Raw genomic sequence first — 20313 nt, 5'->3', positions numbered from 1 at the left:
ACAAAATGCAAATTACCCCTGCCATGAATAATGTCCATTTTGTGTCTTGCCCCAAATAGCAGAGGCTATTTTTGTTGCAGTCATTAGGGCTGCATATGAGCTACATGTTTTGCATGTTTGGACATTGAAGTAGAATAAAATCGCCTGTGCAGGTGACAGAACTAATGAGAAGAAAGGAGAGGGAACAAAAAAGGGAAGAAGTGGGCTTAGGGGAGCAGGGAAAAGATGTTTGCCTACAAATAGAAAATTCTCCTTTGGGGCAAACAATTTTGCTTTCTTCAAAGCTTTTTCACTTTGCTATGCCTGCCTTTACCTTTCTGGCTTTATTTATATAGAGCCCTATAGTGATATCTGACACTTCACAGATTCAAAACGCCAAGAGAAAAACTCTTTTAATCTCTGACAGATTTGACACCAGTGGTCAGCGTTTGGGTAGTCTAAGACAGAAGGAAAGATGGGTGGAAGAAATGAATATATAAAGATGGACTTGAAATGGGCTTGGAAGGTCCCTTGACACTGCAGGAAAAATGCAGTAGCTGTTTTGCTGACATTGAAACAAAACCTTTTTTAAAATAGATCTCTTCTCCCTCCACTCTCCTATAGGAAAAGACCTTCCAATTTAGTTATATTAAAAATATGATCCTAAGCGTAGAATCTGTGATTAGGCCTGTTTTAGTTCTTGCACTGTGCAGCCAGCTTTACTGGAGCGTGTGATGTTAACTCATCTCCCATCCCGTAGGGTTCTGCTTTGGAGGTACACTTCGATTCCCACTGTTGTTGAAGAGTCAGGGAAGAAGAAGGGAAAAAGCATTTCGCTTCTGTGCTTGGAAGGTTTGCTGCGGATTTTCAACACGGTGCAGCAGCTGTACACTGCCAGGATCCCCCAGTTTCTACAAGCCCTGGGTAGGTGCATAGTACAATTCTGCTCTGTTTTCTAGCCATCGTGTGTGCCCATATGTGGGCAGTCAGGGAGCCAGTGCCTGTTACCCATAACTAGAGAGAGAGGGCTCTGGTCCCTGTCTCTCAGTAACAAGGCATGCTTACTCACATTGATTTTCACACCAGAGGCAAGTTCCAGAGATATCTTTACCTGCTTTTACAGAGCTCTCAGTCTGTCAGCAGAGGATAGTGGGGGTCTGATATAGCATTTGTCTATTTGAAGTTTGCCTTTAACACATTTTTGTGCTCACCACAGTTTTGCAGTCTGTATTCCTCCTCTAGCTGTAAGCTGTTGCAGTCTTTCCCACTTTTGGAAATAAATCCTGTATTCTGCTCTTGGCATTTAGCTTTTTTCTGCACCTCTCTGTCTCTGCCAGATATTACTGATGGTGACGCAGAAGAAACGGATATTAATGTCACAGAGAAAGCTGCCTTCCAGATCCGACAGTTTCAGGTAAGTACCACTGTGTGCTGCAAGTGTTCCAAAGCACTGGTAATTCTGGCAGAAAACGCTGCTGGCTCTCTCTTGCTTGACCACAGGATTGAGTATGTGATAGCAACGGTGACACTGATTCACTGGCCATTCAGAAAAGTTTCTGATCCCTAAAGAAAGCTTCTCAGGGTGCTGTGCAGAGCTAGCTGGACTGAAGTGCAATATGTTTACAGAGCTATAGGGTCCTTCAGTGCAGCATAAACTTACCTGAGTATTGTAAAAGTCACACTGAATCATGCGGGTCTCTATGTAAGCACTCATAACAAAAACCAGCACTTGCTCTTTACACAAGTCCTCTTTTTATTTTTTTTTTGTCGTTCTCCTTGTTGCCGATTCCTTTATCTGCTGTAGCTTCTCTTTATTTGCTTCTTAAAATGGCCCTACAACAAGCATGCACTATGGGGCTCTTGTCTTTTCTTCCCCTGATTAGAGGTCCCTGGTAAACCAGTTCAGCCGTGCTGAAGATGATTTCAGCCCCAAGGAAACACAGTCACTCATCACAGTGCTCTCCACTTTGTCCAGACTCCTGGATCCGGCCTCTCAGCAGGTACTTCATGATCTTCCTGGGGTGGCAGGGATGGGTGTTGTAGCCATAGGTGTGGGAAGAAGATTATCAGATTGAGTTGACATCTGAGGGCTCTGACGTGTGTGTGTGTGTGTGTATGTGTGTGTTCTGCCTTCTCCTGCAGACCAGACCTTGTCAAAGTGACATTTTTGTTACGTTATCAAGCACACTCCTGTCAAACACCTGCAAGGACAGTTAAGAACCAGTTGTCTTCCCACCCCACTCCGGCACGTTCTGATCCTGCCTTTGGGCACCTGGAGTCTGAATGACTTGTTTGCCTGAGCAGAGACTCCTAACAGAGCCTAGCTGTGGTATGGCCTCCACGTGGGAGGAGAGCCAAAAAAAGGCCAGCAGACTTGTGACCAGTCCAAACTGGCTGAGTGCCTAATTCCTTCCGTGCAAGGAGGCATTTTCTAAAGTGCCCCAATTTTACAAACTAGGGACTGCACTAAAAGTGTGCCAGGAGTCTGGAGTCATCATTTACTTTAAATTAAATGGAGCTGTTACTCTGTCCAAGGGAATGTATAGCCATTCCCCAGTCCTGGACCTCAGTTTTTCACTTGTTAGTAGGTTAAGTGTCCCTTGTGAAACTTCACAGAGCATGGCTGGGTGCCTTTCTGCCAGAAGAGGACTCTGCTCATCCCCCTTTGCTGTGATTCATTGTCTTGAATTTTTTTTTAATTGTTAGTTTTGTGCTTTGAATTCTGTTTCAAAGCCATGGTATCTTTTCTCCCCTTACACAGTTTCTTCAATTCCTCACTTGGACAGTCAAAGTTTGCAAAGAAAATGGTCTTGGTAAGTAAGCTTTGGGGAGCATATTTAGATGTGATGTATCAGGTCTGTTATTAGACCCTTTGGTGCTCTGCTGTTGTCTGTCCTGGTTTTACCTCTTTGTTCAGGTCTCATTCTGTGGCAGACTGCCATGACATTGTGGCTATTTGCATGAGTATTAGGAAAGAAACTCCATCTCTATAAATATTAGCATTGCTGAAGGAAGAGAAGCCACTTACTTTTCTCCCTTGTTATTTAGCACATCTGTTGCTCAAATCTGGATTTATACTCTAGAAAGATATTACTCTTGCTAGAGTTTGTATTGTGCTTCCTCGGTGCTTCTGGTCATTATTTTTCTGAGCTGAGGGCTCCAGTGTGCCATGCTTCCTCTTGCAGTATTATATGGGATGCCCGAAGTTGTAAACTCTGCTTTTGTAACTGTGGTATTTTGATAGGCTTTTCACCTACTGTTCATCATTTCTGGGAATGCAGACTATTAAATCCATACTGAATCTGAGACTTTCCCTCACTGGATGTCTGATGTTCCTAAATAGCTAGGGAAGCTCTGCACCTGGTAATGTGTTTTCTTTTTGCTTCCCCACAGAGGATATCGCCTGCTGCAAGGGTTTGCTGTCTCTGCTCTTCAGTCTCCATGTTCTGTACAAGAGTCCTGTCAGTTTGCTGCGTGAACTTGCACAAGACATCCACGCTTGCCTGGGAGACATAGATCAGGTATGACGCAGAAGCAGCCTAACTCTTTACCACTTAGTGCTGTCAGGGCAGAACTGAGTGCATCTCTGGTACAAACCATGTGACGGCAGCTGAAATTTTACCCACTAGAATTTGTTTTCTTCCCTCCGGCCAGGACATAGAAGTGGAGAGTCTGTCCCATTTCGCCATAGTGAATACCAAGACTGCAGCCCCTACTGTCTGTGTGAGTCAAAATGATGTGTCTGGAACAACCTGCAATGTCCAGGGCTACTCTGCTACAAGTGGCTGGTAGATTCTTGTCATGCCAAACTCCTCCAAAAACCTGTTCTGTTATTCTGTCACCTTTCTTAGCTGCTCGTTCTGGGTCAGGCAGATAAGGTACTTGAAGAGGTGGACTGGCTTATCAAGAAACTCACCAGTCTTGGATCAGACACATCAGGTAATAAAAGTGGTCCGTTTCTTACTGTTACACCTTTATCAAAAACAGATGAAGATAGAGAGCCAAAAGATATTTTGGGATTTTTGAGGTAGCATCATCTGAGGGCTGGTTAAACTCTCCCTTGAGCTGGTTCCAAGTGAACGATGTAAGATAGAAAGTGTTGTCACAAAATCCCTCCAGTGATTGTTTCTGCTGTGCCACACTGGTGCTTTGTGTGCCAGGCACAGAGGTGATCTTTTGTGCCTCCTACCTGTGTAACTGGATTCATTAGACACACATTCACCAGGTAGTCATGTCTCTCTTCTAGAAGACTCTTCTCAGGCATCAAACCAAACCCAGGCTCTGGAGAAAGGTGTAATTCTGCAGTTGGGAACTCTACTGACAGTTTATCATGAGCTGGTACAGACAGCACTCCCTGCAGGGAGCTGTGTGGACACGCTGCTGAGGAGCCTCAGCAAGACATACGCAATTCTCACCTCCCTCATCAAACATGTGAGTGCTGCTCTGCTGACAGTGGGCTGGCTGGGATCTAAAAACTCTTTTTCCCCATCTGCTACAGCAAGCCCACAGTGACCCCTGGCAGCAGCTCTGCTCAGGACCACGCTGTTGATCTCTTGCAGGAGTGAATCCTTATTCTGTTGGCTTTCATGCCCTTAATTTTGTGACCTTTCTGCAACAGTGCTAATTGTACCAGTAGAGATAAAGGAAAGCTTTTCTCAGGCTGAATTTAGCTGTGCGTGGCTCAGAGTGGCTCTTTTCCCGCGTATTTTGTCGGTTCCTCTGCCACAACGGACGGCACTAGTGGTGTTCTCACAGCGCTCAGCAGTCCTCCCCCTGCCACTCATTCCCATCTAAGGCTTGAAGCGTCGGACCTGGGGAAACTGTGCCATAAAAACAGGGCAGTGCAGCTAGTTTGAGACAAGGTGGTGAATCCCCTTAGCTCTCTCACAGCTCTGGAGTACAGCCATGGCATTTGGGATAGCACAAGCCACTGGGGAGGATACTTCTTGCAAATCCTGCCCTCCCCATTGTGCCATTAGATGAGCTGCTTTGAGCCCGGCCTGGAAACAGCCTACCTAGAAGAAACTATTCTGTTTTCCTTGCAGTATATCCAAGCTTGCCGCAGCACCTCCAGTATGATTCCCGGGAGGCTAGAAAAGCTGGTGAGTGTGAGAAAATTGCTGGAGGAAATGGCTCATTGTCTTGAGTTGGGAGTAACACCAACCTCTCTGCTTCTTTGCAGGTGAAGCTCTCAGGTTCCCATTTGACCCCACAGTGTTACTCATTCATTACTTACGTCCAGGTAAGGCCTAAATTAACTGTGGCAAAAGCCTATCAGTCAGCATCAGGCTATCTGATGCCGAGTGGTGTAGCAGCTGCAATACATGGGCACCTTTGGGGATTATTAATCTTCTTGACAATGATTTGAGTTTCTTGTATTTCAAGCTTTACTATGTCAAATAATAGAGTAAGACTTTCCAGCACCACTGGGACCAAGCATGTTGATTTCTGCTTGAGCAGGGAAGGAAGGTGTTTGGGGAGCTGTTTTTTTATCTTTTATTTTCCCACCTCTGTTCATGCCATTTTTATTTTTTTTTGGATGAGATTAATACTGCTGTTAACCACAATGGCAAATAAAGGTCAACGACACTGCAGTCATCACAGTGTAAAGTAATGTGGGTGCCAACAACTGCAGAGCCGAAGATGGGATTTTGCTGTTTGGAGAGGAATTGGATGCTTGAGTGAGAAACTGTACAACAGACATGGCATATTGGGGAAGGTGTAGTGGTGTGCGAGCTACCACTCCTGGGGACTTCTCACACATACATATTTCTGAATGTATAAATTAAGAAATTAGCTTTTCCTTCCTTCTTTTTTTGAGATTACCCCCAAACCCATCCTTCTTGTATCTTGTATGACCTTTCTGCCATCTAGCTGGTCATGCTGTTAGCTGGCCAGAACCAGGACATCTCTGGCCTTACTTGGCTGCCCTTTCTTCCCTGCTTACCCTCTAATGCCACATCTTTTGGCATTCTCCTTCAGAACATCCACAGTGAGAGCTTAAGCTTTGCAGAAGAGAAGAAAAAGAAGAAGAAAGAGGATGAAGCTGCTACAATCTCCACAGTCATGGTAAGATTGACTCTCTATTAGAACATGGGCTGTATTTGAACTTAGAATCATACTTCAAGGCTTGTATTACCTGGTGGTTTCTTAAAGATCACCAATGAGAAATTGTCATTTGAGCCTATAAGTAAAAATCAAAGTTATTGTACCTTAACTTCAGAGAAAAGTCTAAACAAACCCCAAACAAATAAAAAAACAACCCAAAACCAAAGCCACCTTCACTAAATGCAGCATAAAAGCTCACAAACATGAAACAAAGGTTAAGTTGGGATGACCTGTCTTGTCTGATACTTCATCATTTGGGGTAATTGCAGAAATTGTCTAATATATCAGAACCAATACTGCACTGTTTTAAGTGTTTCTTAATTTTATCAGTACATTTAAAGTAGTGGCTTCCACTGAACTAGGGCAGTTGAGAAGGGCGGGATGATTTGGTTGGGAGCAAGTGAGCAGGTTGGCAGGTTCCTGGTCTCTTTATGCCCATTATGCTCCCAGCCAGCATCTCCTTTGTCTTATCAGTTGTCCCAGACATTCCTGTGATGTTAAGGGTTTAAAAGCTACAAGCATGATCTTCCTAGCTGTTCCCTGAGTGTATGGAAATAGGCTGAAATGCTGCATGTCCTTCTACCACTCTTGTCATCACGGGAAACAAACATCAGCGGTGGTAAATAAACCGGGCAAAAGTGTGGTGAAACAGCAATGTGCTTATTGCCTGGAAGGCAGATGCTTGTGATGCCTCTGCAGAGCTGGAGCAGAGGAAGTTTTGCTCTGGCTGTCAGGCACATCAGGGCTGTGGACTGCAGTCTGAGTACAGAACAATACACGGGAGTGCCTCACTGCAGAACCGTTGTGGGACCCAATTTAAAACCAGTAACAAACTGGCTGGGGCAGGACTGGTATGGAGCAAGGCTACTGAAGATGCGTTTCTAAACTGGAGTGTTGAGCTCTTCATGTCATGCTGCAGCATCGTTCATTTCCAAATCTGATCTGTCACCCTCCTCTCTGCATTTCAGGCTAAGGTGCTCCGGGACACCAAGCCAATCCCAAACCTGATTTTTGCAATAGAGCAGTATGAGAAGTTCCTTATTCACCTCTCCAAGAAATCAAAGGTAACGTAAAGCAGAGCTCCTCTGTGACCTAAATCAGGTGGGACAGTGGCATAGTGGAGAGCTGTTGCTGTCCCACCTTTTAAAACCTTCACTGCTGCTCAAAGGAGGAAAGTGTAAGGACCTTACCACACTTCCAGCCTTTGCCCAAGCTCCTGGCCCAACACTACTGAAGTGCTGTCACACTGGCAGCAGCAGCTGTTGATGGCAGGACTCACACTGTGTGCAAAGTTTCTGCTCAACCAGAAACTCACACCTAATGCCAGCTTCCCTCACCCCGCTCCCCCAGTCTCGTTTCATAAGGAGATAAAGGCACCACCATGAGATACTACATGAGAGTGAGAGTAACTGGTAATCACTTGGCTTTTACAAAAACGTAAATGGCTCACTGGGTTGCATGGGGGCAGGTGGTTTTTCACCTACTTTTTGCTTCAGTCCTGCATTACCGCTGTGATGGACTCAGCCCTAGTGCTGTGCAACGCACCAGGCAGGGTAGAAAACTAAACTAAGATACTAATGGCATAATGTCCTCTTCCCCTGGTTTCACCTCGGTGGCTGCAGGTGAACTTGATGCAATATATGAAGCTAAGCACCTCCCGGGACTTCCGCATCAACGCATCCATGCTGGACAGTGCCTTGCAGGAGCGTAACACAGAGGATGTTGAAAATGAGCCAGTCAACAACCAGGTCAGAACTCATTTAGCTGCTTTTACTGACATGTTTCCCCCTTTTCTGAGGCCAACTGTATTTGTGAGCTGTTCAGGCATGTGTGAAATCAGGACAGTTTATCTTCCCTGGGTAAGCTCTTGCTTTAATACTAAGCTGATACAAAGGAGTTACTCTGGCTAACATCCCCTACACTCCAGGCCTCTGTCTTGAGTGACCTCCATTTCCATGCACCAATTGCCTGTAGCTCTGGTCTTTGGGAAGTGAGACTGCCCTTAAGGCCTTGTTGTTTGCCTCAGCAAGGAGAGGTCTATCAGCATTAACTCCAAGGACCTGCTGGCTGGCCAGGATCAGACCTTTGCAGCATGATGTGGATGGTTTTGTAGGTGAACAGCTGGCAGGGCAAATGCCTTAAGGCATCATTCTCCTCTCCTTCCTCTACTAGATAGTGCTGGTGAAGGTAGCACAACCTGTACTGGATAAAAAAAATAATCATCTACTGCGCTGATTGTCCAGGTTTTTATTGGTGCTTCTGTCCATATTTTCCTGAGTGTTTTAACAAACTAAAATCCAGCACAAACAGTCCCTGTCCTGTGCCTTTCATAACCTGGGGTCTAAGTTCCACCATGAATAGGGGGGACATAGAGAAAGCCTCAGTGGGTGAGAGGAGTCCCATATTCAGGTAATTTTGTTAGGCAGGAAAGAGCTAAATCCTGTTCTGCACATCTGGTTTCTTGCTTTAGGTAAACATTCCTTAGACTAAACACACCAAAGCAATCACACTGTACTGCTCCCCTCCCCCTCCCTCTCCAGAGCAGCACCGCAGAGCAGTCAGATGAGAACCACGAACCCAAGAAGAAGAGACGGCGAGAAAAGTAAAGCTGGGGTTGCTGCTGCCTCCTCCCACAGCGCCTGTTCTGGGGCAGGCTTGCCCTTGTCTTGGAGAACTGCAGCTATGGAGACGATGGTTTCTTGTTTCTCTTGCCAAATACTCCTTCCTTCGTGCCCATGGGCACGCAAGCAGCAACTCTGGCCCCTGTCTTGAGTTTTACAGCTGGCTGCTGCCCTCTGAAGCACCTCTGCTATTCGAATGTGCTGCTATCAAAATCTTCTTCCCCAGGAACATCCCTCCTTACAGCAAAAAGGAAACAGAGTGACCAGGACCAGTCTCTGCCAGAAGATCTCTTTCTGAAAGGACAGCCAGGTTCTGGCACACGATCTGGACAATTGTCATTCTGGCACTCTAGCGTCATCATTTCTTCTCCAGTGAACCTTTGGTTATTTCAATTAGCTGATATATATCCAGTGCTTCTCCTGGAAGACAATGGGACAATCAGTTCCCTGCCTTCTGCAGTACACTCAAGACTGTGTAACATAAGAGAGTGACGGTCGTGATTTGCTTTAGCTCAGAGCGTGTAGCACAAAAAGCCCTAAATTTATTCAAACTTCTGGTTTGGGTGGTGGTGTGAACGCAGGAACCAGCACCAGTAGGAAGCTGGAAACACGAGCTGTTCTGCCTTGGAGTTGAAGCGTGGTGCTGTGCACAGCTCCTGAGAAGCAGAGGGGCGACAGCTTCCTCGGGCAAGGCTGATTTTGCTGTTATGTTTTTGCTGACCCTGATGCGATGCACTTGTTTAATCTGCCTTGTTCATGGTAAGAAGTTCCCTTTTTGCCCTGTTTCTAAAAGCACCCTTTCCCTGTAAGACTCCTAACAGAGGTTATTTAAGGTGGAGTGTCTGATGCATCCAATGACTGAGAGAAAAAAAATCTGAGGGCAGGTTCTTCTCCTTATCTGGGAAAATACTGCGGCACCTCGAGGAGGAGCTGTTTAAAGCTGCTCCCAGCCAAGAGTTAAATGTTTGCTTGCAGCTGTTAGAGGGTTATAGCAAGTGCAAACAGGATGACTCTAGGCCTTGTTGGGGAAAAACAGCAAGGCCAAGGCTGGTCTCTGTGCTGGGCTAAGGAGGAGGTGGGGAAGGAGAGAAACCACCCGAGATTGGACAAGTTGGGGCTGGAGGGCAAAATATCCAGGGTTGTAGAGGCACTTCCTTTCAGGGAAGGAACGTATCCCTCGGGGCTGGGTTACAAGTGCACAGGAGGGCTCCTCTCAGGGGCACAAAGCACACGTGTGCGTGGGATAACAGAGCCAGGCCTGGCTCATCGCTATCAGAAATATCTGGCAGCAGCAGCAGCACGAACTACTTGGGGACTGAGAAAGGGAAGAGGTAGAGGGGGGCTGGCAGCAGGGTGGCAGTTGCCCTGGTGGGCAGATAATGCATCAGGAAGCAAAGGGGCTCAGGAGGTGCCTCTGCTGCACGGAGGAGCCCTCAGGGAATGGCTGCTTAGGCCGAGTGCTCTGCCTAAGCCAGGGAAGGCTTGTGCAGAGGGGGGTCAGCTCGCACGGACACCGCTCACCTTGAGGGATGCCGTACTTCTTCTCCATCCCGGTTGGATTTGATGGCGTCGTGCAGGTCATGGTCACCTCTTTCCTCAAGCACTGGTCAACATCCACTGCACTGAAGAAAGCCACTGACTGGGGCAGATCCTGGAGGCCCAGTTTGTAGGCAAACATGCACCTGGAAGAACAAGAGACCGAGGTGGGACGGTGCCACACATGACCCTTGGCCTTGTCACACCTGGCTGTGATCAGCCAGAGCCTCACAAAACATTGGCAGCCATCACTAGAGGTTACTCTGCACCCACGTCCCCCAGCAGCTGGAAGATGAGGTGCTGCTTAAGTCCCGGGGGGGGGGCAGGAGGGTCAAGTATTGCTAAAGTGGCTGTGGGAGGAACAGAGCAACGGTACATTGAACCTCTGCGGAAGAAAGGAAGAACCCAGCCCTCCCCTGCTGGCTAATCCTCCCAGCCAGAGCAGACGCTGGATTTTCCCAGCAGGAAGCCCTGTGCTCGCAGGAGCCGGCACAAAGGCATGAACGTCAGGGCATCTGCCCCCGCCGCGCCTGCCGCACCAGCACAGAAAGGCTGTTTGCTGTATCCCTGCCTCGGCGCAGGAGAAAACAGCTCAGCTTCGGCCGGCTCCTGTATAACCAAACGCCCCACAGTGCCAGGAAGGGGATCTGGCAAAGCTGGATGTGCTGGAGCCAGACCGAAGGGAGTCCTTTGAGGTCAGGAGCTTTCTAGGCTGAGCTTAACTTTGCATGAGTCAGGGAAGCAGTGGGAACGCCCCACGCTGCGGAAGGGCAGCAGCACAGGTGCTCGCAGCAGAGACAAGCAGCCATGCCCCTCGCTTGCCCCTGAAGGCAGGGGGGGATGAGGGACGGGGACAGTTTCAGGCCCCCAGCTGCTCAATCAAGCCCAAGGGCTGCTGCCACACCACGGTGGCAGACCTGAAGGGAGCAGGAGGTGATGCGCTCGCACCCCAGCAGAGCAGAACGATTGGCCCTGTCTCTGCAGGACCCAAAAGCTGACGATATCCCTCTCTTGCCAGCACGTTATCCCTAGAAATCGAAGCCGAGCTCCATTTATAGCCACCTGAGTCACACGTGAAGGAACTGCAACCTCCAGCGCTGCCAACTTCCCTTGAACAGAAAGAAACTGCTCTGCGCCAGCTTGCTGCGGGCAGAGCCAACGCCTTTGCTGCCACTCCAGTCCCTTGAGCTTGCCCTGTCCCCCCCAGCAGCACTGGTGCTGATCCCCAGGAGACACCGCAGCCGCCTCATCTCACCTTGTGAGGAGGTTGGTGATCTGCAGGGCCAGGGCTGCCCGGTAGCGATCTTGCTGCTGGACCAGGTAGCGCACCTCATCGTGGATGCTGATGCAGAAGCGCCCGTTGATGTCAAACTCCTCGAAGAGCCACTTCATGGCAACCAGCATGAGGTGCAGGTAGTCAACAGCTGAGCTCTGCACCACCCAGTTCACTCTGCTGGTCAGAAACTGGTGAAAAGAAACACAGATGGATGCTAAGAGAGCACTGGGGTTCAGGGCCTGGTCCCAATATAGGATAGCTCCTGGGAGAAGCCTCTTAAATTCAGGGTTGTTGGGTTTTCTTGATGGCGTGCAGATACAGGCAAGGGGCTTCCAACATGGTTCCAAGAGCCTACTGGGTCTCCAGCACCTAAGAGCTCAACTTTCTGGAGAAGACAAGCCAAGCTGAGAGCTCAGCAGTACAGAGCCATATCCTTACCTCCCCCTTGACCATGGCGGGCTCCAGGGCCCTGCTGATGTGACAGCCCAGCACTGGGGTCTGCGGGGAGGGGGATAAGGCGATGCTCTCCAGTTTGTTGAACATCTCAGACTCGGTGCCTCCAGCCCACACTCGATGCTCAACAATGTTCCACTTCCTCCGGGACCTGGTAGGGCAGAGGGGGGGCGTTGCTGGAAGCGTGGGAGGAGGCTGCAGGCCCCCTCTGAGAACCTCAAACATTCCCTCCTGGTTTGGAGCAGCTAAATGAACCCCTGCAGCCTCCTGCTACTAATTTTTCACTGGGGGAGACTAGGAGCCCCCAGACCAAACCTACTCAACCCTGGGGGGGCAGGGAGGGAGGACTGGGACTATCCAGCCCCATCTCCCTTCTCTGGCCACCACCTGCAGGGCTGCAGCTCCCCCCGCCTCGCACCCCAGTGCCACCAGAGCTGCGCAGGGTCAGAGCATCTCACCTTTTTGCAGCTTCTTTCTGGAGCCGCTGGACATCCTGGGCCGACACTGACCCATCCTCTGCCCTCTCCACAGCCAGGTCCAGCTCCTTCACCAGCCACTCCCCCTCTTCAGAGAGATGAAACCTGGAAGGGAGAGTGACCCATGCTGAGGTCCCCTGGGTCACTGCCACCACCCCCAGTCCCTGCTGCCCCTCCACCTGCCCCAGCAGCACCCACCTCCTGACGCCCTTGGTGACCGCATACATCTGCTGCGCCTTCTCGCGTGCCTGCTGCTGCGTCAGCCGGTGGTTGAACTGCATCAGCAGCCGCTCAGCAAAGGGCTGCCCGGCCCCGTAGATGCGTCCGTAGTTGAAGACCTTGGCGTGCTCCCGGCTGATGCCCACCGTGGCGGCTGTCTTGCTGTGCAGGTCTGTCGCGTTGCTCTTCTTCCCCTGCAGCGTCATCCAGCCGAAGGCCGTGCAGCCTGCCGGGAGGGGAGCAGGGGTTGGACACCAAACGGGAGGGGGCTCAGGGGGTCACCCCGCTACCAGAAAACTCATTCCCCCGCGGCGCAGCCCTGGCTCACCGTGCATGCCGGCAAAGTGCGCCTCGCCGAGGACAGCAGCTATCCAGAGCTCCTGGGAATCCACGTCTGCACCCACCAGCGAGTAGCCGGGTGGCACTTGGACCATGGCTTTCAGCTCGCTGCCCACCCGGTCTGCCTGCAGGACACAATGTCCAGCTCAGCACAACCCCTGCACCTCCCTCTTCTCCTCAGTGGCACAGAAGCAGCCTTCCTCCCACAGCTGTGGTGTCACAACACAGTGCTCCCCATACCCCTAAATTTTGCTCTGAAAGTCAAAACCGGGTTTCATATACACATGGGGCCCACTTGGTTACCCCCCCCAGGCTTCTCCAGGACCAAAGAGGAGCCTGGGGAAGGACAGAAAACAGTGCTTCTCCTTTCACCAAATTCTGAAGCTCACAAGCCTCTGCTGACTCCTTTCTCTCTCCCAAAGTCAAAGCACATCAGCAAGAGAAGGGTCCAGCAGCAGCCCTGCCACCTCAAACCCCAGCAACCAGCTCCAACTCCTATTTCCAACCCAGGCTGCTACCACCAGTCCGCAACACACAATGCGTGCCCCAAAACATCCCCGCAAGGACCCGAGCACGGCCATACCCGTGCATTGCTGGCCGTCAGCCACGTGGGCTCCACTGCCCGGCGGGTGATGGTGCCTGCAGTCACCACCTGCGGCAGGATGGCTCCGTAGTCATCCTCCTCGTTATAGTCAGGGTGCCTGGGACAGAGGCGAGGGTGAGCATCATCCTGTGATATCGCTCCCAGAGCGGCACAGAGGGGACAATGGTCCTAGCTGGGGCTGTTCGTCCCCATACCTGGTCACCACGCGAGGCAGGTCCCCTTTCTTCAGCCACACCACCATCTGGGAACTGCAGGGACACGCGACAGGAGAGATGCTGAGCCCCCCCCATCTGCACGACCTCCCCCAGCCACGATGCAGCCTCCACCCGCAGGGTTGTCACAATTCAGCTGAAGGCAGCTGCTCACCTGATCCGTTTGTGAGCGTTCCTCCAAAATGAGATCATTTTGTTAATCTCCAGGGCTCTGGTCCCGTGGATGCGGCCCACGGCGGCCCGCAGGGTGCCATCCTCCATCTGGGGCAGGAAATCCTTGGCAAAAGGGCTTCCCACGTTGTTATCATTGCCATCCTTTAGCAGCAAAAGACATGCCAGGGCTCAGTATGGCACCACTCTGTATCAATAAAGTTCTGTGCATCTCCCTGTCCCAGCTACCGAGACGCATTTCCACCACCCAATCCCATGGGACAAGATCACGGGCGTCCCAGGAGTGCTGCAGCACCAGGATGACAGGCAAGGCGACACAGCTGGGCAGCAGGACAAGAGGAGCTGGGACTCCACCAGGGTGGCCAGGAAGCCCCCAGAAAAAGCCCCAGGAGCACCCAACTTGCCTTGTGAGGCAGCTTGAAGAACCAGCACCCAGGGATGTTGACATCATTGTAGGGACCATTGCCGTGGTGGTACAAGGGCTGGCTCCTCATGTCCACTGGTTTGCACAGCTCATTCATCTCCTCCTGCAACCAGCGACGACAGGTGATGCCAGGAATGACCCCAGGCATGGCAGGAGGGGGAAACTGAGGAAACAGGCACCAATCCACCACCCCATCCCACAGAAAACTCCCTTTACCTGTGCCAGACTCTGGTCTGCTCTGTCTATTTTCTCCTCCACGTCCAGCTGGCTGAGCTCCTCCACCTGCGGCAGAAGGACCACAAGGGAAGCCAGATCAAACAGCAGTTCTCCAGTGATTTAACACAGAGCCACACATAGGGGCTGGTTTTTACACGCACACAGGAAGAAGCCCAGCCCCACATGTCCCTCCCACCAGAGATAGCCCTTCATCCCTTCTTTCACCTTCTGCCACATCATGCTGCCGTCCATCACCAGCAGGTCGTCCTCCACGGCAGCCTCCAGCCCTGGGGGCTGCTCCTTGCCTTTCTCCAGGCAGTGCTGCCTGTACAGGTACTCGATCACCCTGGCAGGGAGAGGGCAGGGCTCACACACCCGCAACGGGGCCCAAGGGTCCAGGGCAGCACCTGGGCAGGGTCCCAGGGAGCTCCCAAACCCCTCCATGGGGCATCCACCAGCTCAGCACCCCTCACCTGTGTGGGCAGGGAGGACCCTCTGCCTCCGAGGAGGCTGCCAGCAAATTGTCCTGCCGTCCCGGCACCAGGTAGCCCCAGCCACGCTTCTCTGAGTAATGGAGGGGGAAGCCATCCCAGGCCAGGCGCATCAGCTTCGGGGTCACTCTCATCTGCAGGCTGATGAGGCTGGGTCCCGGCACCCACCCTGCCTCCTCCAGGCGTGGGCACAGCTTGCGGTACCAGCTGGGGAGCAGCAGGGATGGGTCAGACAGCGCAGGGTAAGCCCCGGGGACACCCAGGGTTCCCAACTCACCCCGGGTGGCCTGGCAGGTGCTGGAGTCTCTTGGGTTGCAGTGCGACCGTCTCCTTCAGACGCTCCAGGCAGACCTGGCTCGCAGGGGCTTTCAGCTCATCCTCGCTGGGGGGACCAGGGTCTGGTGGGGCAAGGAGGACTGGCTGGCAAAGAGCCCTCCGTGCCACCCCACTGGGGACAGGGACCTCGAACCAGCCCCCTGCCATGTGCCCCAGCATGGGGACACAGGCCAGCGATGCGTCACCGTGCCAGCACCAATCCATGTCCCTGCCCCTGCACACCCATGGGAAGGCACCCCTCGAGCATCCCTCATCCCCAGGGATCACCCGCACTCACCTTCCTGCCACTCCTGCGCGGATCCATCTGCATCTGCCACTGCCGCGGAGGCTTTGCTGTTCCTGTCCTGATCTTTCTTCTTCTTCTTCCCTGGATTCTTCTTCTGTTTAAACTCCTGCGTGTCCCACTCGAGATCCCAGAGCCAGGGGTCATCCTTGTACCTGCCGACACACCGCTGTCACACCACAGCTTTGCTCCCCAGCCCAGCACCCACCCACAGCCCCCCATGGACCACCCAGCGTCTGGTCTCTGTCCTGTGAGCAGCAGGACCTACACCCCCAGCCCACGGGTACCTGTCCTTGTGCAGCAGCTGGCAGGCATCATTAGCCAGGTTCATCAGGGACTTCTTCATCTCCTTCTGCAGCTCCTCATAGACGCCCTGAGCATCATCCAGGTACCTCTTCCAGTTCCCGTTGACTGGCAGGTAGGACACCCCCATCTCCAGCATCCCTGCAAACGTCACGGGGTGGGGGCACCTAGAGCCCAAAGCAGTGAGGAATTAGATGTCTGCTGGAGAAGATCTGCCCTGGAAGAACCAGACTATGACAGACGCAAACACGTCTTCACCTTGTTTCCCAGCCCCACATGACCATCGATGCTCTTTCCCTAAACTTGTAAGGATCCCTGTATATTCTGCCTGCTCTGCACATAAATTGCTGCCCTAAAAACAACCCTGCGCAACAACCCCAAAGCTGTAACACTCCGATCTGCCTCATTTAAGTTTTCTCGCCTCCTCCAGCCACACTGTGCTGCTGTTTATTCCTTCTCAGCTACAGGAGAGGGTCTGAAGTCCCTCCTGAAAAGGGGTTCAGAGCCGCCCCAAACTCTCACTGCAACCCCAAGGACAAGAGGAGCCACATCCCATCCCCTGAGGGACCACGATCTCCCCGCTGCTGGCCAAGCCCACAGCCCTTGGCCAACGCCGGACAGAGCTCGGCAGCTCTCACCTCTCCATGAAGAGCGGAAGCTGCTGCTGAAACACCTCGTGGGTGGCCTGGACATCATGGGCACAGTATGACATCAGGTCCTGGGGGCAGAGGCAGGTGAGAGCAGGCAAAGCAGCCACCCCCTCTGCCAGCACTGGGGCTGCAGGAGGACAGGGGATGTCACAGCGCCATGCGCACCTAACGCCCTCACAAGAAAGGGTGGCAAAAAGGAAACTACCCCGGCAGCTATGCTCGACCCGCTCCCATCTCTGGCTCCTGCTGCCCGTGGGGAGGTTGGGATGGCCACCCGCACCTGGAAGTGACTCCTGATGTCGGCCATGGTCCCCTTCACAAAGAGCTCCCGTGCGTCCTTGTCCAGCGGCTCCCCCCCGACGTAGAGTGCGTGCACGTCTGCCAGGTTGTTGATGCTGCTGACGTGCACCCAGTCCCACGAAGCGACCTGCGAAGGAAGCGGGGGGGTCAGACACCGCGGGACAGGGACCGGCCACAGCCGAGATCAGGAGCAGTGAAGGATGTCGCTGCTCCATTTTAAACCAAGGCCACCTCATCTGGCAACACTGGGAGAGCTTCACCCAGCAGAGCCGCTCCGACAGCTCCTACTCTGCCAGTGCAGAAGCAGATGGTCCCAGTACAGTAGCAAACGCTCCTATGACAGGATCAAACCAGTCCCCTGCCACGCAGGCCACTGCCAGGGCCTCAGCTCCTTTACTCACAGCCGGTCCCTCTGTCTTCTTGCGCGTTTTCTTTATGTGCTGCTTGACCTGCTGCAGTCCCTTCCTCTTGCCGTGCTTGGCAGCCATCCAGAGGCTGCGCTGGAAGCCTGTCAGCCCCGAGATGGCCATGTGCATGCTCATGGTGTCCAGGAAACGCACCTGGGAGCCCTGGGACACATCAGGGGAGAGAAAAAGAGATGGTTTGGATATGCTAGAGGAGAAACATGCTGCCAAACGTCCTGCAGCTGCCAGCAAGCACCACCCTGTATTACAGAGCTGCAAGTCCTCTGCTCAGGCTCCTTTTGCCAAGGAAATGCTTTGCTTCCCAGCACCCCACTTTTGAAGGCCAAGAGCATCCCCAGTGCAGGCTGTAAGCTGCTTAAAAGTTCCTGCCATGTCCCCAGCTGCAACTCTGCAGCCTCTACCAACTTCATGGGGTACAAGAATACCTGCCCTTAAAGGGATCAAACCTCAACCTGTTCTGCAGGACGAGACAAGCACAACCCTGGGGTATCTGTGCAGAACAGCATCTACCAAAATAACCCAGAAAAGCCAGCACAAACGACTATTTGGGTAACAAACTGCAGCTGCCAGCACAAAGCAATGGCACTACGATTACCTGGATGAGGTACTGCTCCTTGATGAATGCCCGGTCGAAGGCCACGTTGTGCCCCACCACCACTCTCTCTGGCCAGTCCTGCTTGCCAGCATAGCCAGCGCCTGCCGGGCTCTCCAGGGGAATGAGATCGGCCAGGGTTAGGTGGCTGGACCAGGAGTAGCGCTGCTCCAGCAGCCGCCTGCTGCACCACGAGTACCTGCGGAGGACAGGCAGCACCCCCACAGCCATAAGAAATAAAGTGGAGGCTCCCAGGACCAAAAGCACCCGCTGTGATGCGGGGTGCTCAGCAGGATCCCACCCACGGGAGGGAGGTGACCGACCCCAGGGAGCACTGTGCTCGCTAACCAGGACACACGTCCCACATCCCAGAGCTGCGCTCTGGGGCTTTGCTGTGCTTTCCCTGCAAGCTGGTGGTGGTTTGCAGGAAAAGGCTCCGCTGGGGAGCATCCCCATCTTTCCCAAAGCTGTGTCCCCCCGCCGCCGCGACGAGCATGACCCCAGCATCGCAGCCGGGGCCGCATCTCACCAGGCGTGTGGCGAGACCGCCACGGCCAGCGTCGGGCAGTGGCCATCGGCCACGCACACCTCCACGTCCAACACCACCGCTCGCTCCTCGGGGAAGTCGACGGCCTCCACTTGCCCGTCAGGGCCGTAGCGGGTCCAGCCGAGCTGCCAAGCCCACTGCGCGGGCATGGGGGGCAGCTCGCACCGCAGCAGCTCGTTGGCCGCCTCCAGGTAGGGCAAGCTCTGCTTCTGCGCCAGGAGGCGAAAATGCTCGTCGATGTTGTCCCCGTACATGCGGGGCAGCTGCAGGTCCACGTCGGGCAGCGTGGAGGTCTCCTTGCCCCACAGGTCATGGTGCTGCAGGTGCTCCACGCTCCTCTGGATCTCCGCCGCAGAGTATTGCACCTGGGCCCCCCGAAAGATCTGCTCGTGGAGGGTCCTGGACAGCATCTGGATGTTGAGGGGGTTCACGCGCCGCTGGCCCTTGGCCGGCTCCGGGCTGGGGGTCTCCGGCAGCGGGCGGCTGGCGGAGGAGCTGGAGGTGCCTCGCTGGGGCTGGGCGCAGCCCCTCGCCCATCGCCTCCGGAGCAAGCGCCGCATCTCCCCCCGCCCTGGGGAGGCACCTCTGGGCGGCCGGACCTGCATGGGGCGAGGGGCCAGCTCGGCACCGCTCGCCCAGCCCCGCCGGGGCAGCCCCGACCGCCGCCACGGGCACCGCACGGCCGGGGGGGGGCCGGGCTGCCCGGCTGCGCTGCACCCCCCGCGGTCGGGTAACCCCCACCCCGTAAATACACAACCCGCAGCCGTGCACCCCCCTAAACATCCCTGCACACCCCCTTACACATCCGTGCACCCCTCCCCGGAGTCAGGCTCCCCCCTATACATCCCTGCACCCCCCTATACGCCCGTGTGCACCCCCCCGCAGGCATGCACCCTCCTTATACATCCCTGCACCCCCCTATACATCCCTGCACCCCCCTATACACCCGTGCACACCCCCCCGCAGGCATGCACCCTCCTTATACATCCCTGCACCCCCCTATACATCCCTGCACCCTCTTTATACACCCGTGCGCACCCCCCCGCAGGCATGCACCCTCCTTATACATCCCTGCACCCCCCTATACATCCCTGCACCCCCCTATACACCCGTGCGCACCCCCCCGCAGGCATGCACCCTCCTTATACATCCCTGCACCCCCCTATACATCCCTGCACCCCCCTATACACCCGTGCGCACCCCCCCGCAGGCATGCACCCTCCTTATACATCCCTGCACCCCCCTATACATCCCTGCACCCCCCTATACACCCGTGCGCACCCCCCCGCAGGCATGCACCCTCCTTATACATCCCTGCACCCCCCTATACATCCCTGCACCCCCCTATACACCCGTGCGCACCCCCCCGCAGGCATGCACCCTCCTTATACATCCCTGCACCCCCCTATACATCCCTGCACCCTCTTTATACATCTGTGCACCCCCTATACATCCATACACCCCCGTTATACATCCGCGCACCCCCCTATACACCCGTGCGCACCCCCCCGCAGGCATGCACCCTCCTTATACATCCCTGCACCCCCCTATACATCCCTGCACCCCCCTATACGTCCACACCCCCCCACAGAGCCGCGCACCCCCCTTATACACCCGTGCACCCCCCTAGCAGCCATGTACATCCCCCTGCAGCCGCGCACCCCCCTACAGAGCCGCGCACCCCCCCGCATACATCCGCGCACCCCCCTCACCCCCTGGTCTCGGCGGCGCCGCCCGGGCCTGGGCCGGAGG

At 53.8% G+C, this 20313-nt stretch overlaps 2 protein-coding genes across 4 annotated transcripts in view; one reads left to right on the top strand and one right to left on the bottom strand.

Annotated features, from left to right (window-relative positions):
- Positions 1-8741, top strand: part of FANCI (FA complementation group I) — a 24666-nt gene extending 15925 nt beyond the window's left edge. The window contains exons 24-37 of the mRNA XM_074916819.1: positions 740-903; positions 1317-1393; positions 1863-1979; positions 2741-2792; positions 3373-3500; positions 3634-3702; positions 3831-3927; positions 4226-4410; positions 5025-5081; positions 5162-5221; positions 5962-6048; positions 7056-7151; positions 7710-7835; positions 8628-8741. Of these exons, the coding sequence (XP_074772920.1) occupies positions 740-903; positions 1317-1393; positions 1863-1979; positions 2741-2792; positions 3373-3500; positions 3634-3702; positions 3831-3927; positions 4226-4410; positions 5025-5081; positions 5162-5221; positions 5962-6048; positions 7056-7151; positions 7710-7835; positions 8628-8693 (1381 nt within the window). The 3' untranslated portion in view covers positions 8694-8741. The remainder of the gene's footprint in view (positions 1-739; positions 904-1316; positions 1394-1862; positions 1980-2740; positions 2793-3372; positions 3501-3633; positions 3703-3830; positions 3928-4225; positions 4411-5024; positions 5082-5161; positions 5222-5961; positions 6049-7055; positions 7152-7709; positions 7836-8627) is intronic.
- On the bottom strand, positions 8320-20313 carry POLG (DNA polymerase gamma, catalytic subunit). 3 transcript variants are annotated; one of them, XM_074916823.1, is made up of 23 exons: positions 20274-20313; positions 18544-19160; positions 18018-18213; positions 17399-17566; positions 16978-17124; positions 16686-16765; positions 16032-16214; positions 15739-15899; positions 15403-15523; positions 15108-15332; positions 14860-14980; positions 14635-14700; positions 14399-14521; positions 13978-14138; positions 13806-13859; positions 13591-13708; positions 12997-13132; positions 12648-12894; positions 12432-12554; positions 11959-12124; positions 11500-11708; positions 10230-10390; positions 8320-9128 (listed from the first exon to the last, which is right to left on the bottom strand). In XM_074916823.1, the coding sequence occupies exons 2-23, from the start codon at positions 19119-19121 to the stop codon at positions 9067-9069; spliced, it is 3606 nt and encodes a 1201-aa protein (XP_074772924.1). In that variant the 5' UTR covers positions 19122-19160; positions 20274-20313; the 3' UTR covers positions 8320-9066. The 3 variants fall into 3 exon arrangements, with proteins under 3 accessions (XP_074772924.1, XP_074772922.1, XP_074772923.1); XM_074916821.1 differs by lacking the exon at positions 20274-20313 and having other exon boundaries at positions 18544-19331; XM_074916822.1 differs by lacking the exon at positions 20274-20313 and having other exon boundaries at positions 14399-14518; positions 18544-19331.

The sequence above is a fragment of the Athene noctua genome, chromosome 13, assembly GCF_965140245.1.
Source record: "Athene noctua chromosome 13, bAthNoc1.hap1.1, whole genome shotgun sequence".
Classification (NCBI taxonomy): Eukaryota; Metazoa; Chordata; class Aves; order Strigiformes; family Strigidae; genus Athene; species Athene noctua.
The sequence above is the reverse complement of the archived record's forward strand: the minus strand, read 5'-3'. Positions and strand labels throughout refer to the sequence as shown.

Coding starts and splice junctions, on each gene's coding strand:
- POLG (XM_074916821.1), bottom strand. CDS start 19,166: ATGCAGGTCCGGCCGCCCAGAGGTGCCTCCCCAGGGCGGGGGGAGATG. Junction 17,567..18,017: donor AGGAGCAGTACCTCATCCAG/GTAATCGTAGTG, acceptor GATGTGTCCCAG/GGCTCCCAGGTGCGTTTCCT. Junction 12,125..12,431: donor CAGAAAGAAGCTGCAAAAAG/GTGAGATGCTCT, acceptor CTGCCCTACCAG/GTCCCGGAGGAAGTGGAACA.